Source organism: Ischnura elegans, chromosome 2 (assembly GCF_921293095.1).
Source record: "Ischnura elegans chromosome 2, ioIscEleg1.1, whole genome shotgun sequence".
In the NCBI taxonomy this organism is placed as follows: Eukaryota; Metazoa; Arthropoda; class Insecta; order Odonata; family Coenagrionidae; genus Ischnura; species Ischnura elegans.
Genome location: NC_060247.1, coordinates 34,473,368 through 34,487,160, shown reverse-complemented (window position 1 = coordinate 34,487,160; position 13,793 = coordinate 34,473,368). Strand labels below are relative to the sequence as shown.

Below are 13,793 nucleotides of genomic sequence, written 5' to 3'. Positions count from 1 at the left end.
AAGCGTTACTCCTATGGCATGTCAGTGATGTGAAAAATTTATTTTATTATAATGCAATCTAAACATCATAACCATCCAAAGTTTTTCCTGAATTCCTCCCATGTATTACCTTACTCGTTGCATGGGAACTACCTGCAAAGGTTGACGTTCTTGCATTCAACAGTGTAATTTTGAATCAAAAATGCATTTTACATTTTGTACGATAAGTAGCACAATGTTGTGGAAGTTATCAAATTTAGTTAGGTGAAACATAGCAGTCTTACCGCTGATTTTATTTCAGCACGATGCATTTCATTGTTATAACAACTTATTCAAGCGAAAATGTAACAACTAAACGCATCGTGCTCAAATAAATTCATTGGGAAGATTGCAATGTTTCATTTCACTAATACATTTGATGATACTTACTGTAGCAAATCTAGGGGAAGGTTTGGGGTCAAATGGAGTTCCCTTCCCGATGGCGTTCAAAGGGAATAGACCCTTGAAACTTATACATATTTATAGCCATGCTAAGAAGCCCAAAATAGCAACTTACATATCGTTCAACCTTGTATCTTTTGGCATATTTGGGTGGCTAAAATATAGTTATCTCTGGCTCTTTCTTCTTATAAGCCTCTCTTTTTAAAACCGGTGTGACATTTTCTTCGTAGAATTCCATAAGTGACTTCATCTTTCGTCTAGTCCTCAAGATCCCATCTTTCTTGCCAAAGGTTGCCACCATTCCCGGCACTGCTGCGATCGTATAAGCCTCCTTTTCAAGCTGACATTCACTGTTCGCCCATTTCCTGAACTGCTCATCAAAATCCCTATCCTCAACACTCCAGCCGGATCTTGTCTTCTCCACTATCTCCCTATAGTGCATGGACAAACTTTTGTGTGTTATCTCATAGGGGAGTCCCTTATTCTTGAATGCTAGGCAAATGGAAATAATTGCCAATGACATTGCAAGCTGACCCACCACCCTATCTTCTGACCAGTATGATCCAGTCTGAGCCCCTAAGTACACAACATTTTCTATTGTATCTGGAAAAGTGTAAAAATTTCTTCCTCTCTGCCGTCTTCCACTCAGGTCCACAAAATTATCCTTAATCCCTCCCACATAATAAGAATCACAGTCAACTACCACTTGCACCTCTGATTTGAACTGGATGTATCTCAGGATGCACCGAGTCTGGAGGTCATTGTCATAGAGCTTCTCATAAAATCCTCTCACTGTTTGCAAGTTTTCACTAGTTCTTCGAATCAGCTCTGTCCTGTTCATTAGCTCTCGAATGCATTGAGAACGTAATGATGTCTCATCTGACGAGCTGATCTCTAAAGCCTGACTGAGTGGTATTTCTGCTGCCTCTATCAAGCCCCCCCTTAGCTGTCCAACTGTTCTCTGCAGACCCTCAATGAATTCCTTCAGTGGTTTTAAGTCTTTAACCAAGGAATCCACTTTCCTCTCCAGATTTATCTGGTGATTATCCCTTAGGGTTATAGAGGATCTCATGTCATCTATGGTTTTCAGAAATTCTGTTTTCACATCATCCAGTGCCTCCTTCACGTAAAAGTGGTGTTTGGACATGCTGGTATTCAGCCTCGACACTTCCTTGCTGGAATAAAATTAAACTATTATTTTTTTAAATAGGTAGTAATTGTGTTTTTATTGAGATGTGATGATGCACTTGAGGCAAGAATTCTTTTCTATATCTTTATCATGGTCATACATTCCTTTAAGCTGCCTATCCTAAAACATGGACCATATCATAAGTTTTAAGCATTATTAGATGATTAGTGGATTAGTGTAAGGTATTGGGATTAGTGATAGCAGATTTTATCTTAGACATAGCCACAGGAAAATTAATTATACACATTCAGTTTAGGAGGGCCAGTTCATTTCCCAAGGTCGCTTCAGATTTCAAGAATTTTTGTTTGGGGGCATCTGAAGGCTTCACCCTTCAGTAGCCCAATGATCCACCCACTGGGCAACCATGCCTAGTCCTCGGTAAAATTAGTATGCATATCCTAAATCCAATACCAGAGCATATTTGGCTGTCATAGCTTCCTACATGGCTGTCAGCATAGCTCCAGAAGGGTTGGTCATGCAAAAAGCAGCTTCCGCTCTTTATTCAGGACATTCTTAAAGCTAGTGAATGGAAAAGACAAGTTGATGCACTATTTCTAGATTTTAAGAAAGATTTCAACAAGGCACCTTACAAAAACTTTTATCGTAATTACTGCCATGCATGTTAAATGAAACTGTAGTAAACTGGACGTATGACTTTCTGAGAGATTGTAAACAAAAAGTAGTTGTTGACGTAATTAGCTCTGATGTAGTTTAAGTGGCATTAGGTGTCCCACAAGGAAAGTCCCCTCTTGTTCATTATTTACATAAATGACCTCTGCTCCTAAATTAGCATGAAAATAAATTCAGTAGCTTAGAACGCTGTCTTCTATTGCAAAATTAGTGATCATTCTGGCTTTGAAATTCTATCAAGTTCAAGCAATGTCCATGAGTGGAGTCAAGAGTGGGGACAGGAACATAATGGTAGTAAATGCGCAGTGCTACATTTCTTGTATAGATTTTCCAACTATCTCAATGTATATGTTGTGGATGGTGTCAACATTAGGGTGACAGATGAAGTTAAGTATGTGGGTGTTGCGATAACTTCAAACCTACCGCGTGGAACGCATATAAGAAATATTTTTGGCAGAGCCTGGAAGAAGCAAGGGTTCTTCAAGTGTGTTGTGAGAGGATTTTTGGATGAAAAAGTAAAGGGGCAGTGCTATTTTGCACTCATTCGGCCACACCTTGAATGTGCAGCGAGCATATAGGATCCAGGTCAGATAAACTTAATCCATGAACTTGATAAAATACTAAGGAAAGCTGCACAATTAATAAAAAAAGTGCTACTGGCCTACAGAAAGCATCTCGATGATGTTAAATAAATTAGGCTGGGAGCCACTAGAGACTGGGAGGCTGTGTGCTAGGCTTTGATTGCTTGAGCCATTGAGAATGGATGAGTGAGCCAAGGAGAACATCATATTAGAACCTCACGGTGTTTACCAGGTTCTACAGAAGTGATAAATTAGGAGGGATATTTTGCCAAATGGATGGAAACAGGAATTCATTCTTACTCCCAAACAGTAAAGGACTTTAATAAATGCATGGCCGAATATTGTTAGTGCATTTCCTTTTCAATTGTGAACAGCTGGTGTCCTAAAACCCCCCACCATTCCCTACTGAGGCAGTTTGTGGGTTAGTATGTGGATAAATACATCCGGGCAAACATTTCTCCGCAAAAATAGGTAGCTTGGTAGATACTTTTCCCTTGTAGATTTGTAATTGACATTAAAAAGAAGAACTTTGTGCTTTCACTTTGATAGTTCTTATTAGTTATTAATGTGAAAGCATAAAGTTCTTCTTTTTATTGTTAATTATGAATCGCTTTCACCAAGTTACGCCTCAAACAATCAATTTTATCTTGTAGATTTGGATCAACATATGGATTACTAAATACCTTAACATGTCTGCCTGACTGTTGGCTTTCTGTATGGAGTCAGAGCACCTGTTGCAGAAGTCTTTTGACCTTTTAGCCTTCTCTCTCTCAGCCACAAACTGGAGCAAATGGGTGATCTTCCTTCTGTCCACGTCACGTGGGTGTTTGGCCTCCAGCTCCAGGGCAACCTCCAGGACCGTGGCTCCGTTGCCATCTTTGGTAAAGGGATCTCCCCCACTTCCCAGCAACCGAGCCACTGAGTCAAATACTCCAGACCTTACTGCAGCATGCAGAAGTGTTTGTTGCTGGGCATTAAAAGAATCCACATCGTCTAGGGCTGCCAGCAATTCTTTATGCTCTGCAAGGGAACCTATCAAATAAATTCTTAAATCGTCATTCGCGTCAATCTTTTTGGCTTTAATTTTTGTAAATGTTCAAGTCACTCTGTGGTGGAAAGACAGACCTTTATTTTTATCAAAACAAAAAAAACAAGTACAGCAGATAATGATAATACGTATTATAATAATACAGTGTAGTTATAGCTAAATATGTATGTGTAATGTTGCTGACCCACTACTGAACTGAAGTTAGTCATTTGCGGATCGTACCATTTAAGTGTGGGTTCTTGCCCTTGGTATTTGGAAGCAAATTATCTCACAAAAATATTTAAAGTCTTTAGCTAAGTTTATTTCCATTCAAAATCCCAATTGGGAATCAATTCAATGAAAAAGGTCAAGTAATGAATTTATGCATCTAGAATAGCCAAAATTTAGGATATTACCTATGTCTCAGGAAGGAGAGGAGCTGATGGAGATGGCATGGATGGATAGCGAGGCGCTTTGGTAGCATGGGCCTCGACTCCCACTGATGGCTACGTAGTCACTGGCCACAGATGAGAGACGAGTAAGTAGTCGACTGATGACTAAGTCTACTGGTGACTGATTGTGAGTGACAACAGCATGTCCACCATGCCATCATATAGGAAAGTGGAACTATGATGTATGGTCTGAGGTTTTCCCAGCATATCAGGTCCAGAAAATTTTCTCGGGTTTTATAATGGTTAATGTTTTCCATGACTCCCGGCGTTTCGAGCAGCAACTTCCTGTTCATCCTCAAGGGATCTTCTGAATGCCGTTTCTTAAATTTTGACACTTATATATACACCCCATCCACAGCCAGGTGTAAGCTGATTGGTTACTCATAATGAAATCCTTTGTATGCAACAAAAATGGCAGGAAAAGCATAATATGTGGGAACCAATCAAGTTACCCCTGACTGTGGATGGGGTGTATATATACGGTAGGGTAGATCGGAAAAATCAATTTTTTTCATATCCATCTGGCCCAATGAAAAAAGATTGATGCAAGAGTGGCAAGCCGCTCCCGTCCCCTCCCTGCTCGCTTCTGCCCCCCCCCCCCCCCCCCACACGCCTTGAATACAGCAAAATTCATCCTGCGTGTGCTGCTGGGAGGGTAATCTTTGATAATATAAATCGGAAGATGATAGAAGGTAAAAAAGGATATGTAGTGAGAAGACTTTCCCCTTAAAAGGTTGGGAGTCATGGAGAACATTAACCAGTGGAAAATCCGAGAAACTTTTCTGGAACATCTGATGTTTTCAACAAAGAGGAGGGTGAAAAGGAAGGTTAACCATTTTCGAAAGTGAAAAATACAAATCCTCAGGCATAGTTTGACATAGCTGGCTATTCTGAGACGTCACACAACTACATATTTGTACTGATTTTGAGAAATGGAAATCTTCCATTTCTCAAAATCAGTACAAATTTTGTTAAATGAATCTTCATTTACAAAAACTTGTATTTTGTTCTTCACCAATAAGGCTTTTGTAGCTAGATGGGAGATGAAATGGGCAGTATATGAGGAAATGAGTGATTTTGATGTATAATATTTTGATCCTGCCAGGTGAACCGGAGTGAAATTTTCATAATTGCCGTGAGAAAAAATTCCCCCAAACCAGGAATTGAACCACAGACCTTGAGCTTTCTGGGCCACTGCACAGACATGGGAATTCAGGAATATGCTATGCAAGTTCCTGAAATCCCATGGACTCAGAACAAATGCCATGGGATGTTGATTCGGATTATCAGACAAATGATGATGATACTGCCCAAGGGATGATATCGAAAGCATTGTATCTGAAGTAGGTGGTGATACTTCTCAACATTTCTTGAGCACTGTCGCTACTGGGAAATCTGAATGTCCAATTTCAATCTCATCTTAGTGATGGTGGCACCGAATGAAGATCCAAGACACTTACTATGGATGCCGTCAAGAGTACATCATAAAGTATCCCAAGCATTCAATAAGTGATCTTCTCAACAGATTAGTGATTTCTAACTCTTTTTTGGTAAGTTTTAGTAAAGGTAGTTGATATTCAGTTCACAAATAACTGGTACGAAAGGAAGAATTGGATGTAAAACTAATGTGTAAGAAGACTTGTGATTTTGTATAAATCAGTATTCTTTGTGAGATAATATCTTTGGGCCATCTGAATTCAACATGAATTATATTGAACGCAGTAGCATACCATTACACCCATTTTTTTCTGCTATCTCAAGGCTAAAAATGTTTATGAGCAATTATCCTCCCTGGTTATCAATGTACGCGATCCTTACATTGCAAGAAAGAGGACTTTCTCAGATCTGGGGAGGCTTGGAAAGACTAAAATACAATTTCAAAAATAATTCCTTCCACAGCTGTCACTGTGTGTCAGCAAATAATTCATTATGGAGGCAAATACCCTTTCAAACACTTCGTGCCTTAAAAGCCATAAAAGGATGGTAGGCTTGAGCTTCACAAACTTTTCATCCTCGGAAATCCCTGCCTTTAATCAGCTCTAGCATTATATGAATATCTCATATGTGAGTGGAAGAATTCTTATAAGTGCTCATTCTATTTTAAATTCTTGCTATAATTTTCACCTACAAACCTCCCTCTTCAAGCACAATAAGGGCAGTAATAACACAAGCCATGAGGGAGTTCTACAAACATGCACACAAGGGTGCCTCGTTTTGCCACTTTTTTTAAGGAGCGAATGGTAATACTCCGCAAACGTTGTGTACCCGGATGGGTATTACAAATGTGGACATTTTTTCAAAATCGGTTAATATCTTCTGAACGCCATTTTGAGTTAAAATTTCGAAATTTGTAACGAAAAATGTAAATAATTTCAATTCAGTTTGACCCGAGCACTCATTTTTTGCAATGGGATATACTTTGGACCTTAATTTATATTTTAGACCAAATACGTCAGATATATTACTTTTAATCATCGAGAAAATGACTATTTATCTTGTCCCCGAAAGCAGGTTTGTGTGGGATATGCAACCCGCAACACACTCATTTCACTCTATTCATGCATTCAAGAACCCTATTCGGGGCGCATAAAAGAGCGTGCTCCCTCCTTAGTGACTACCCTTAACATTTTCAGACATGATTTCCACGTTATTGACTGAAACTGTCTCCATTTGGCCACATTTATAGGCCAATCCCATGAATTGAATAGGGTATGGCTATGGTGTTCCAAAAAAATGAAAGTGCCCAAATTTTGCATGCCGCTCCCATATTCGATGACAAATAACTATAAAACTATTTTTGCGTGATCTGATCGATGTGGCCGCTATTAGAAGCCGTGCACCACGCATAGTTATATGTTTTGGCGTGAACGCCCTTGGAATCCTATAGGGTAGACACAGTAACGGATACAGAAAAAACTCAAAGAGGGGACGCAAAAGATATTTTGAGCTACCTATACTTTTATCGTAATTTCATCGATTTTCAAAAATTTTCGCGGCGCTGTGATGGGTTCAATGCGATCCACTTTTTTTTTCAATATTTTGCATAATAATTTTTGTAATTTTTTAGGAATAGCATTGAGCTTTATGTATTTGATAGATCGCATCATCACGTATATAAATTTCGGCGAAAACCGCTGATTATGCATTATTTCCGCATGAAACTCGGATCATTTAGACCGTCAACGACGCGAGTGGCGACTTTTGTAAACCCGTTTAAATGCGCGGTGGTTGACAGCACATTTAGAGGCCGACTTGAGAATCCTCTTCTGTAATATTCGTGAGTCCGAGGTTTGATACCCGGTCAATGAGAACTGTTTTCCTTATTTTTTCGGCCTTCGTTTCGCCTCAACGTACTTATTGTTAGTGTGTTTTTAGTGCGCGTCCTTCTTAAGGATTTCTTTTGAATGACTCGAAATTAGATCAAAATCAGCAAGAATTGGAGCATTAAAATTTGCCGTGTGGACGAGCAAAAGAATTTTGAAAGAAGTTCAAGGTGAGTAATACCTCTGCTCGCCGCGTCGAAAAGAAGATCCATCACATCAGAGTCGGAGCTGCAGTCGCTCGTGGCCATGGTCCTCTTTGATGGACACGGAAGAGAAGGATGTCAGGAGAGACCGCAGGTTCTGCAAACGTCGAATAAATAATTGTAAAGTCATTTTCAAATCAATAAACCTGAAATATTGCGTTCATTTGCTGTTCGCTTCCATGAACATTTTCTCAAAGTTCTGATTCCAGAATTCCCGAAACTGAAAAATGAACCCCCCCCCCCATGATTCTATTGTCAAGTTGGAGGTATACTGGTTTTCCCTTACTGACCGATCTTCAGCGCCCAAAATTGTGATTAGTAAAAATCTATATCCTAATCATATTCAGAAGGGTGGGATAATTCCAAGTACCTTTCTTCTAGGCATGTCTGAAGAATCTCATTAGATAGAATAAGGTAGTTTCCATCATCAAAGACAACGAGAGGCATTGATTGCGATTCGTTACCCACTATTAGTGTATTCACAGTATACAAATTATTTGGTTTTAGAAATCCCAGTTTAGACGAATGGCAATGGTCAATTTTATCCTCATTTGAAAAAGGCCAGATTGGCGCCCATGCGATGCCACTCCACGTGACGTCACAGGGACCTATTTTCTGTACGAGTAGATAGGAGTTTTATATCGTCTGAGATTACCAATACATGCATGAGTCATAGAGCTCAGGGAAACATCTCTTGATAATCACCTATTAAAATTGCCTAAGGTCGGAAAGTTCCCTTCGTTTAATAGGGCATTATAATAATCCTTATTTAAGCCAAGCGCTACCTGCTAACTGGGTACTCGGCTACCTGCTCGCAGCCTGCATCGTAGCGGCGCTCATAGCCTCGAACCAAGGTGGCCTCACACGGCGGCATCCGGAACCAGAATGAGGTCACACGGGCTTTTCCCAGCATTCATACTTAGCCGTCGCATTTTCGCGCGCTAGAAAATTTTCACTTTTCATTTAGTCGCGAAAAATAGATAACGTCATTTAAAAATCTAAAACTGTGAAATATGTACTCCAGGAGTAATGATCTTTCGATTTAGGGAATAAAAAAATTATAGGAAACCACCTCATTTGTGATAACAACTAATATCCACAAGCTACCTCGCACGCCGCTTCAATAGGCCTGCGGAAGGAGTTCACTGTTCAGGCACTTGCCGCAAACAAATTAATGGTCGCATTGGAGATACTTGGCTACTGAGTCCCACAAAACATTAATTTAAGTCTTTTATCGTTCGGGGTAAAACGGGTTCCTATCTGTTCATCAAAATATCTCTCTCATTTTATCGTTTCTGTCGAACCTAGCCTCACCTCCACATAATTCACCTCCTTTGATACTCTTGTTAACAGAGATGGGCAGTATCGAAAATATTTGTATTTGAAATACGTATTTTCGATACATTTGTAATTTGTATCGGAAATACATTTTCTGAGAGTATTTTGTATTTTGTAATGAAAATACATCTGAAGAGTAATTTGTATTTTTAAAATACATTCAAAATCAAAATACATATAATTGTTTGTGTGTAATTTGTAAGAGCGCGCGACGATATGGCAGGGATACCGAATCAGTATTAGCCTGCCATCTATGGGACAATAAATTGCCCCTTAATTTACTTCTATATAAACCTTTTCATATGACCCGGGACATTCTTCATTCAATGTTTTGAATAGGAATGAAATTGAAGTATTGCAATTTCTAGGTGACAAATCGAAATGTCTGTCAACGTTAAGTGCATATCCGGCTAAAAAAATGTTGTTTTTACGTTATAATTCTGGCCTCACACCCAGTGATCCTGTGGAAAGGTTATTTTCTTTTGCAGGATTTATTCACAATTGCAAAAGAAGTAATTTAGCAGTCTCTATGTTTGAAACATTATTGCTTTTGAAGGGAAAGGAGCATTAAGGAGGAGTAAGTGAGACTAGTGAAATAAACAAATTATTACCATATATTCCCCATATTATTTAAGAGATTTTGCCCTGAATAATGGTCTGATTGCCAATTACCGTATAAGCTTGTGTAAGAGGCGCACCCCTATTTTGAGCATCGAAGCTATGAAGAAAAAAATTTTGCGACATTTTTTTTATCCTAACGTGCGGTGTTGCAGACGTATGCCTGGAATTTCATCAGTTATCGAAATGTCCTCTATCAGTACTATTTGAAAGAGGAAATTTTGATAACTGCGGCGGCAAAAGAGGGAGTAGAAAGAGTCACGATCCTCTCTTTGCATATGCCATCGCTCTACGTTGCTTGTCCTACTCACGAACAATTTTGTTTAAAAGCTCTCGCAGGAGTATTGCAATAGAATTGCAGCCGTGGAAAATTTTAAGGCAAAACACGGCAGGCAAAAGGCATGGGCTTTCCCAAGAGATTGAACAACAATCGGGGCAATCTCAGCGCCGTAGGATAATAACCACGTCGTAGATTTAAGGCCCCTTGCACACGCACCGATTTTGGACGGCCGGTAAAATATCGGCCGTCCACATTCCAATAGTGAACAATGGGAGAGCATTGGAGCTTGCACACGTACCGACCACACGCCGGCACCGGCAAAATGCCGGTTAGCTGCCGGCTATTGTCACTGTGGATCGCCGACGCCGGCTCAAAAACTTAGCAACGTATCGTTTGACCGGTAAAAATCCGGCGTGTGTGCAAGCATCGCTTCGCCGGTAAAATATCGGCCAATATTTTACCGGCCATCCAAAATCGGTGTGTGTGCAAGGGGCCCAACGGAACTACACTCGGCTCTCCATCAGCTAATGCCTCTGCCGTTTTTTTCCTTTCCGAGACTCCACAGGAAAATATCAAGTTACAGGGGAACAATGGAAACGTGTTTCATCCCTACCCCATTCCACCAACTGGCCTTTTTCGGTCTACCAGGTTCAATTCCCCGAGTTTCTGGAGGTCAAATGCTACGTGAGTCACCTTCTGAGCTCGAAGATATCTCGATATCTTTCAGCAATTGAATGACACGCACGAGGTTCTAAAAAGAATTAGACCTAACGCGACGTATATCTTACAGCATATAAGTTTTTTGAGCTCTAATTGATTGACACAAAGATTTATAGCTAAAATAAGGCTACTAATATTCAACATAGTCCAAACAGCACAATTTCGGAAGAAACAAGCGTAGCATAAGCGCATTCAAACAAGATGAGACGGACTGGAAACTTAAGGCAACGCAAACTGCGTATATCACATTGCTGCGCCTTCGCCCCTTCGCTTTCAAGGCAACGACGTCACATGCAAGATCGGACGTGTTCTTCCCTTGCTCCTTCGCTCGTAGCTTTAAATACAGAGGGGAGGGAACCCTCTTCCCTCGACCTCTCCTTCAGCGCTCTTCACTTATAAGCATTTCCGATTTCTTCTATCCACCATTAAGTCCAACAATGAGCACACTCGTTCGAATTTTTTCAACCGCAGGTTTTGACACCAATATTACTATATGCAGTATAAATGCCGCGGGATGCCCACTCGTGGCAATAAATTTAGCGCGCGCTCCGGAGCGAATCACCCCGCGCGATCTTTTCAATGTTCACCTCTGGGGCACCGACGTGACGGCGCGATGCTTGCAAGAAATTCAAACAGGAGCATTTTAAAAATACGTCACTAAGGGAGAAACTCCCCTGCCTGCCGCTTGATTTTGACCCAGGGTTTCAGATGACTGACTCACGCTGAAAACCAAGGCCACTCAGTTCCCCTCGAACTTGCAACCGGTGAAGTTTGTGTAAGAGGCGCACCCCCATTTTCGGCTGCAATATCTGGGGAAAAAGGTGCGCCTCTTACACGCGCTTATATGGTACTTATAAATACGTTGTAAGAATGTTTGAGCCTCTCATTCTAAAAATAGTTCATATTTGAATTGATTTTAATTTTTTATTAGATAAGAACTTCGGTTAAGGTATGTATTTTGTATTTTAAGAATGTATTTTGAAATTACATTTGTATTTAGTATCGAAAATACAATTTTTAGAAGTAATTTGTATTTTGTATTTGAAATACAGATTTTAAAAGTAATTTGTATTTTGTATCTAAAATACATTTGACGTGTATTTTGCCCATCTCTGCTTGTTAATATCAGTTTCATACATTTTTACGAGAATTTATGGTAATTTTCAGCGGAGTAAACTGGAATCATGTTTTAACTTTAAAGCCTTCTTTCTGTAGTTTCCGCACACTTTCAACAGAGTTTCAAGCAGTTACAACCAGATGTAACCAATAAAATTTAAATTGAACCATTTTATTCAATGGTGGCCAAGGTTTTCGTGGCGTTACAACTTTTTTTCATTTTTATAGGTATGTTCGAAATTATTGTATACGTGATTCAAAAGATGATAGTAATTCCATACATCATAACACTACTTATAGGTACAAAATTCAACAGGACTGCAAGTGCTCAGATTTGTGGCATGTAACGAGAGACACAAATAAAATCACGCACTGTTTTGATGATAATATGGAAATAAATTACCATTGGGAAAGGAAAAATAATGTTGTTATTAAAAGTGGGAATGAACGAATTTGCGGTCGAATTAACTGGGGGCCTCGAATTATTGTTTTTAAAGGAAAGCCTGTAAGAGAGTAATTTTACAATACGTCATTGAAAGGAATGTATCAAAGAAAGATAATCAGGTTGATACGAAGATAGCTTTCAATTCATGGACTGCAAAAATCAGATTTATGATAATGACATATATTAACGAAAAATAAAAATTTTCACAATTAATTACTCCTCCACCTGAAGTTAATTATTTGAAAAGTGAATAGCACATACCCGATAAAGGCTGAAAACCTGGTGTTTGCTTGCCAACTCCAGAGCTTTAGAATGAAATATTTATACCCATCACGAGTTAACAGCAACTGTTACTTCTTGCAATTCGTATCTCCTGAATCTGATAAACTTTTCTTCCGTAATCATCGTCGGCGTTATCTGCAAGCGGCATTTTCTTGGAATGAGATTAGGGAAGATCGTGAAAATCGTCGCCAGGTACTCAAAGATTCTTTAGTGATTCCATTCTAGCCGCTTATAAAGCATCATGTAATTATGTCCGTGGTTTTAGACGGTTGGCTGTGAATTGGAAAATGTAGTAATGTGTTTATTTGCTGAATTTTTACGTGCTGGCCAGCTTCTCGAGTTGATAAAAAAATCATTTATAAGGAGATCCATGCCTCAGCGAATTTAATCAAAGCATGTTCTTCTTTTTCATATGAAATTTTTGGCACTCTTTTGGGTACTGGGAATCGCCATCTGTTAATAACCAGACCACAGAAAATTGTCCTCAATTACAGGGAACAAAGTCATCAAAAGTTTGAAAAAAATGTCTATTACAAGTCAAAGGTATTTACAAGAATATTTTAAAAATTCAGGAATTGTAAAAGAAAGACCTCAGAAATGCGAGTTTATTCCTTTTTGAGTTACCGTCTGGCCTGTTAGAGAAATATCTCTGCCTTATCACGGATGTCCCGTGCAGTGGCGCAGCGAGGGAACGGACCATGTACGAATGTATATACCAAATTAGAACAGGTTCTATTTTCTGTTCATGCATTCACACAAGTTGGGTAGTTATAGAGTGCATTTTCGCGTTCATTCATGCGTTCATACATTTTTAGATTGACTTTCATGAGTTTCGAATGTATCGTGTAACCAGGTCTTTACAGGCGACGGATTGCAATGACGGAAAGGAGATTGGGTGATTCAAATCCCTTTGGGAAGAGAACCACTGAATACGCTTGAATTTAGATACAGACTTGTACTTCGCAGTGGAGTAACAAGCTTGCATGTATGCATCAGCAAATGAATAGCTAGGCTGTATCGAGCAGTGGCACAGCGAGGGGGGGTTTTGGGGCATAACCCCCCCAGAGCTCAGAGAAATTTTTAAGTTTAATCCTCAATTAGATTGATATTACTAATAGAATAGCGTAAGGATGAATAAAATATCCCTCAGAAAGCCATAAAATTCACCA

At 39.5% G+C, this 13,793-nt stretch overlaps 1 protein-coding gene across 2 annotated transcripts; it reads right to left on the bottom strand.

Moving 5' to 3' along the window:
* Window positions 1-96: 96 nt before the first annotated feature.
* On the bottom strand, window positions 97-12,700 carry LOC124153603. 2 transcript variants are annotated; one of them, XM_046526883.1, is made up of 4 exons: window positions 12,604-12,700; window positions 7,804-7,922; window positions 3,504-3,852; window positions 97-1,595 (listed from the first exon to the last, which is right to left on the bottom strand). In XM_046526883.1, the coding sequence occupies exons 2-4, from the start codon at window positions 7,868-7,870 to the stop codon at window positions 575-577; spliced, it is 1,437 nt and encodes a 478-aa protein (XP_046382839.1). In that variant the 5' UTR covers window positions 7,871-7,922; window positions 12,604-12,700; the 3' UTR covers window positions 97-574. The 2 variants fall into 2 exon arrangements, with proteins under 2 accessions (XP_046382839.1, XP_046382840.1); XM_046526884.1 differs by having other exon boundaries at window positions 3,504-3,840.
* Between the last annotated feature and the right edge of the window lie 1,093 nt (window positions 12,701-13,793).

What these genes read in the sequence shown, in the direction of transcription:
- LOC124153603 (XM_046526883.1), bottom strand. Translation starts at nt 7,870, where the DNA reads ATGGCCACGAGCGACTGCAGCTCCGACTCTGATGTGATGGATCTTCTT. An exon ending in TTTCGACGCGGCGAGCAGAG is followed by an intron (nt 3,853 to 7,803) that starts GTATTACTCACC and finishes TTTATTTGATAG; the next exon opens with GTTCCCTTGCAGAGCATAAA. An exon ending in AGTCAGGCAGACATGTTAAG is followed by an intron (nt 1,596 to 3,503) that starts GTATTTAGTAAT and finishes ATTTTATTCCAG; the next exon opens with CAAGGAAGTGTCGAGGCTGA.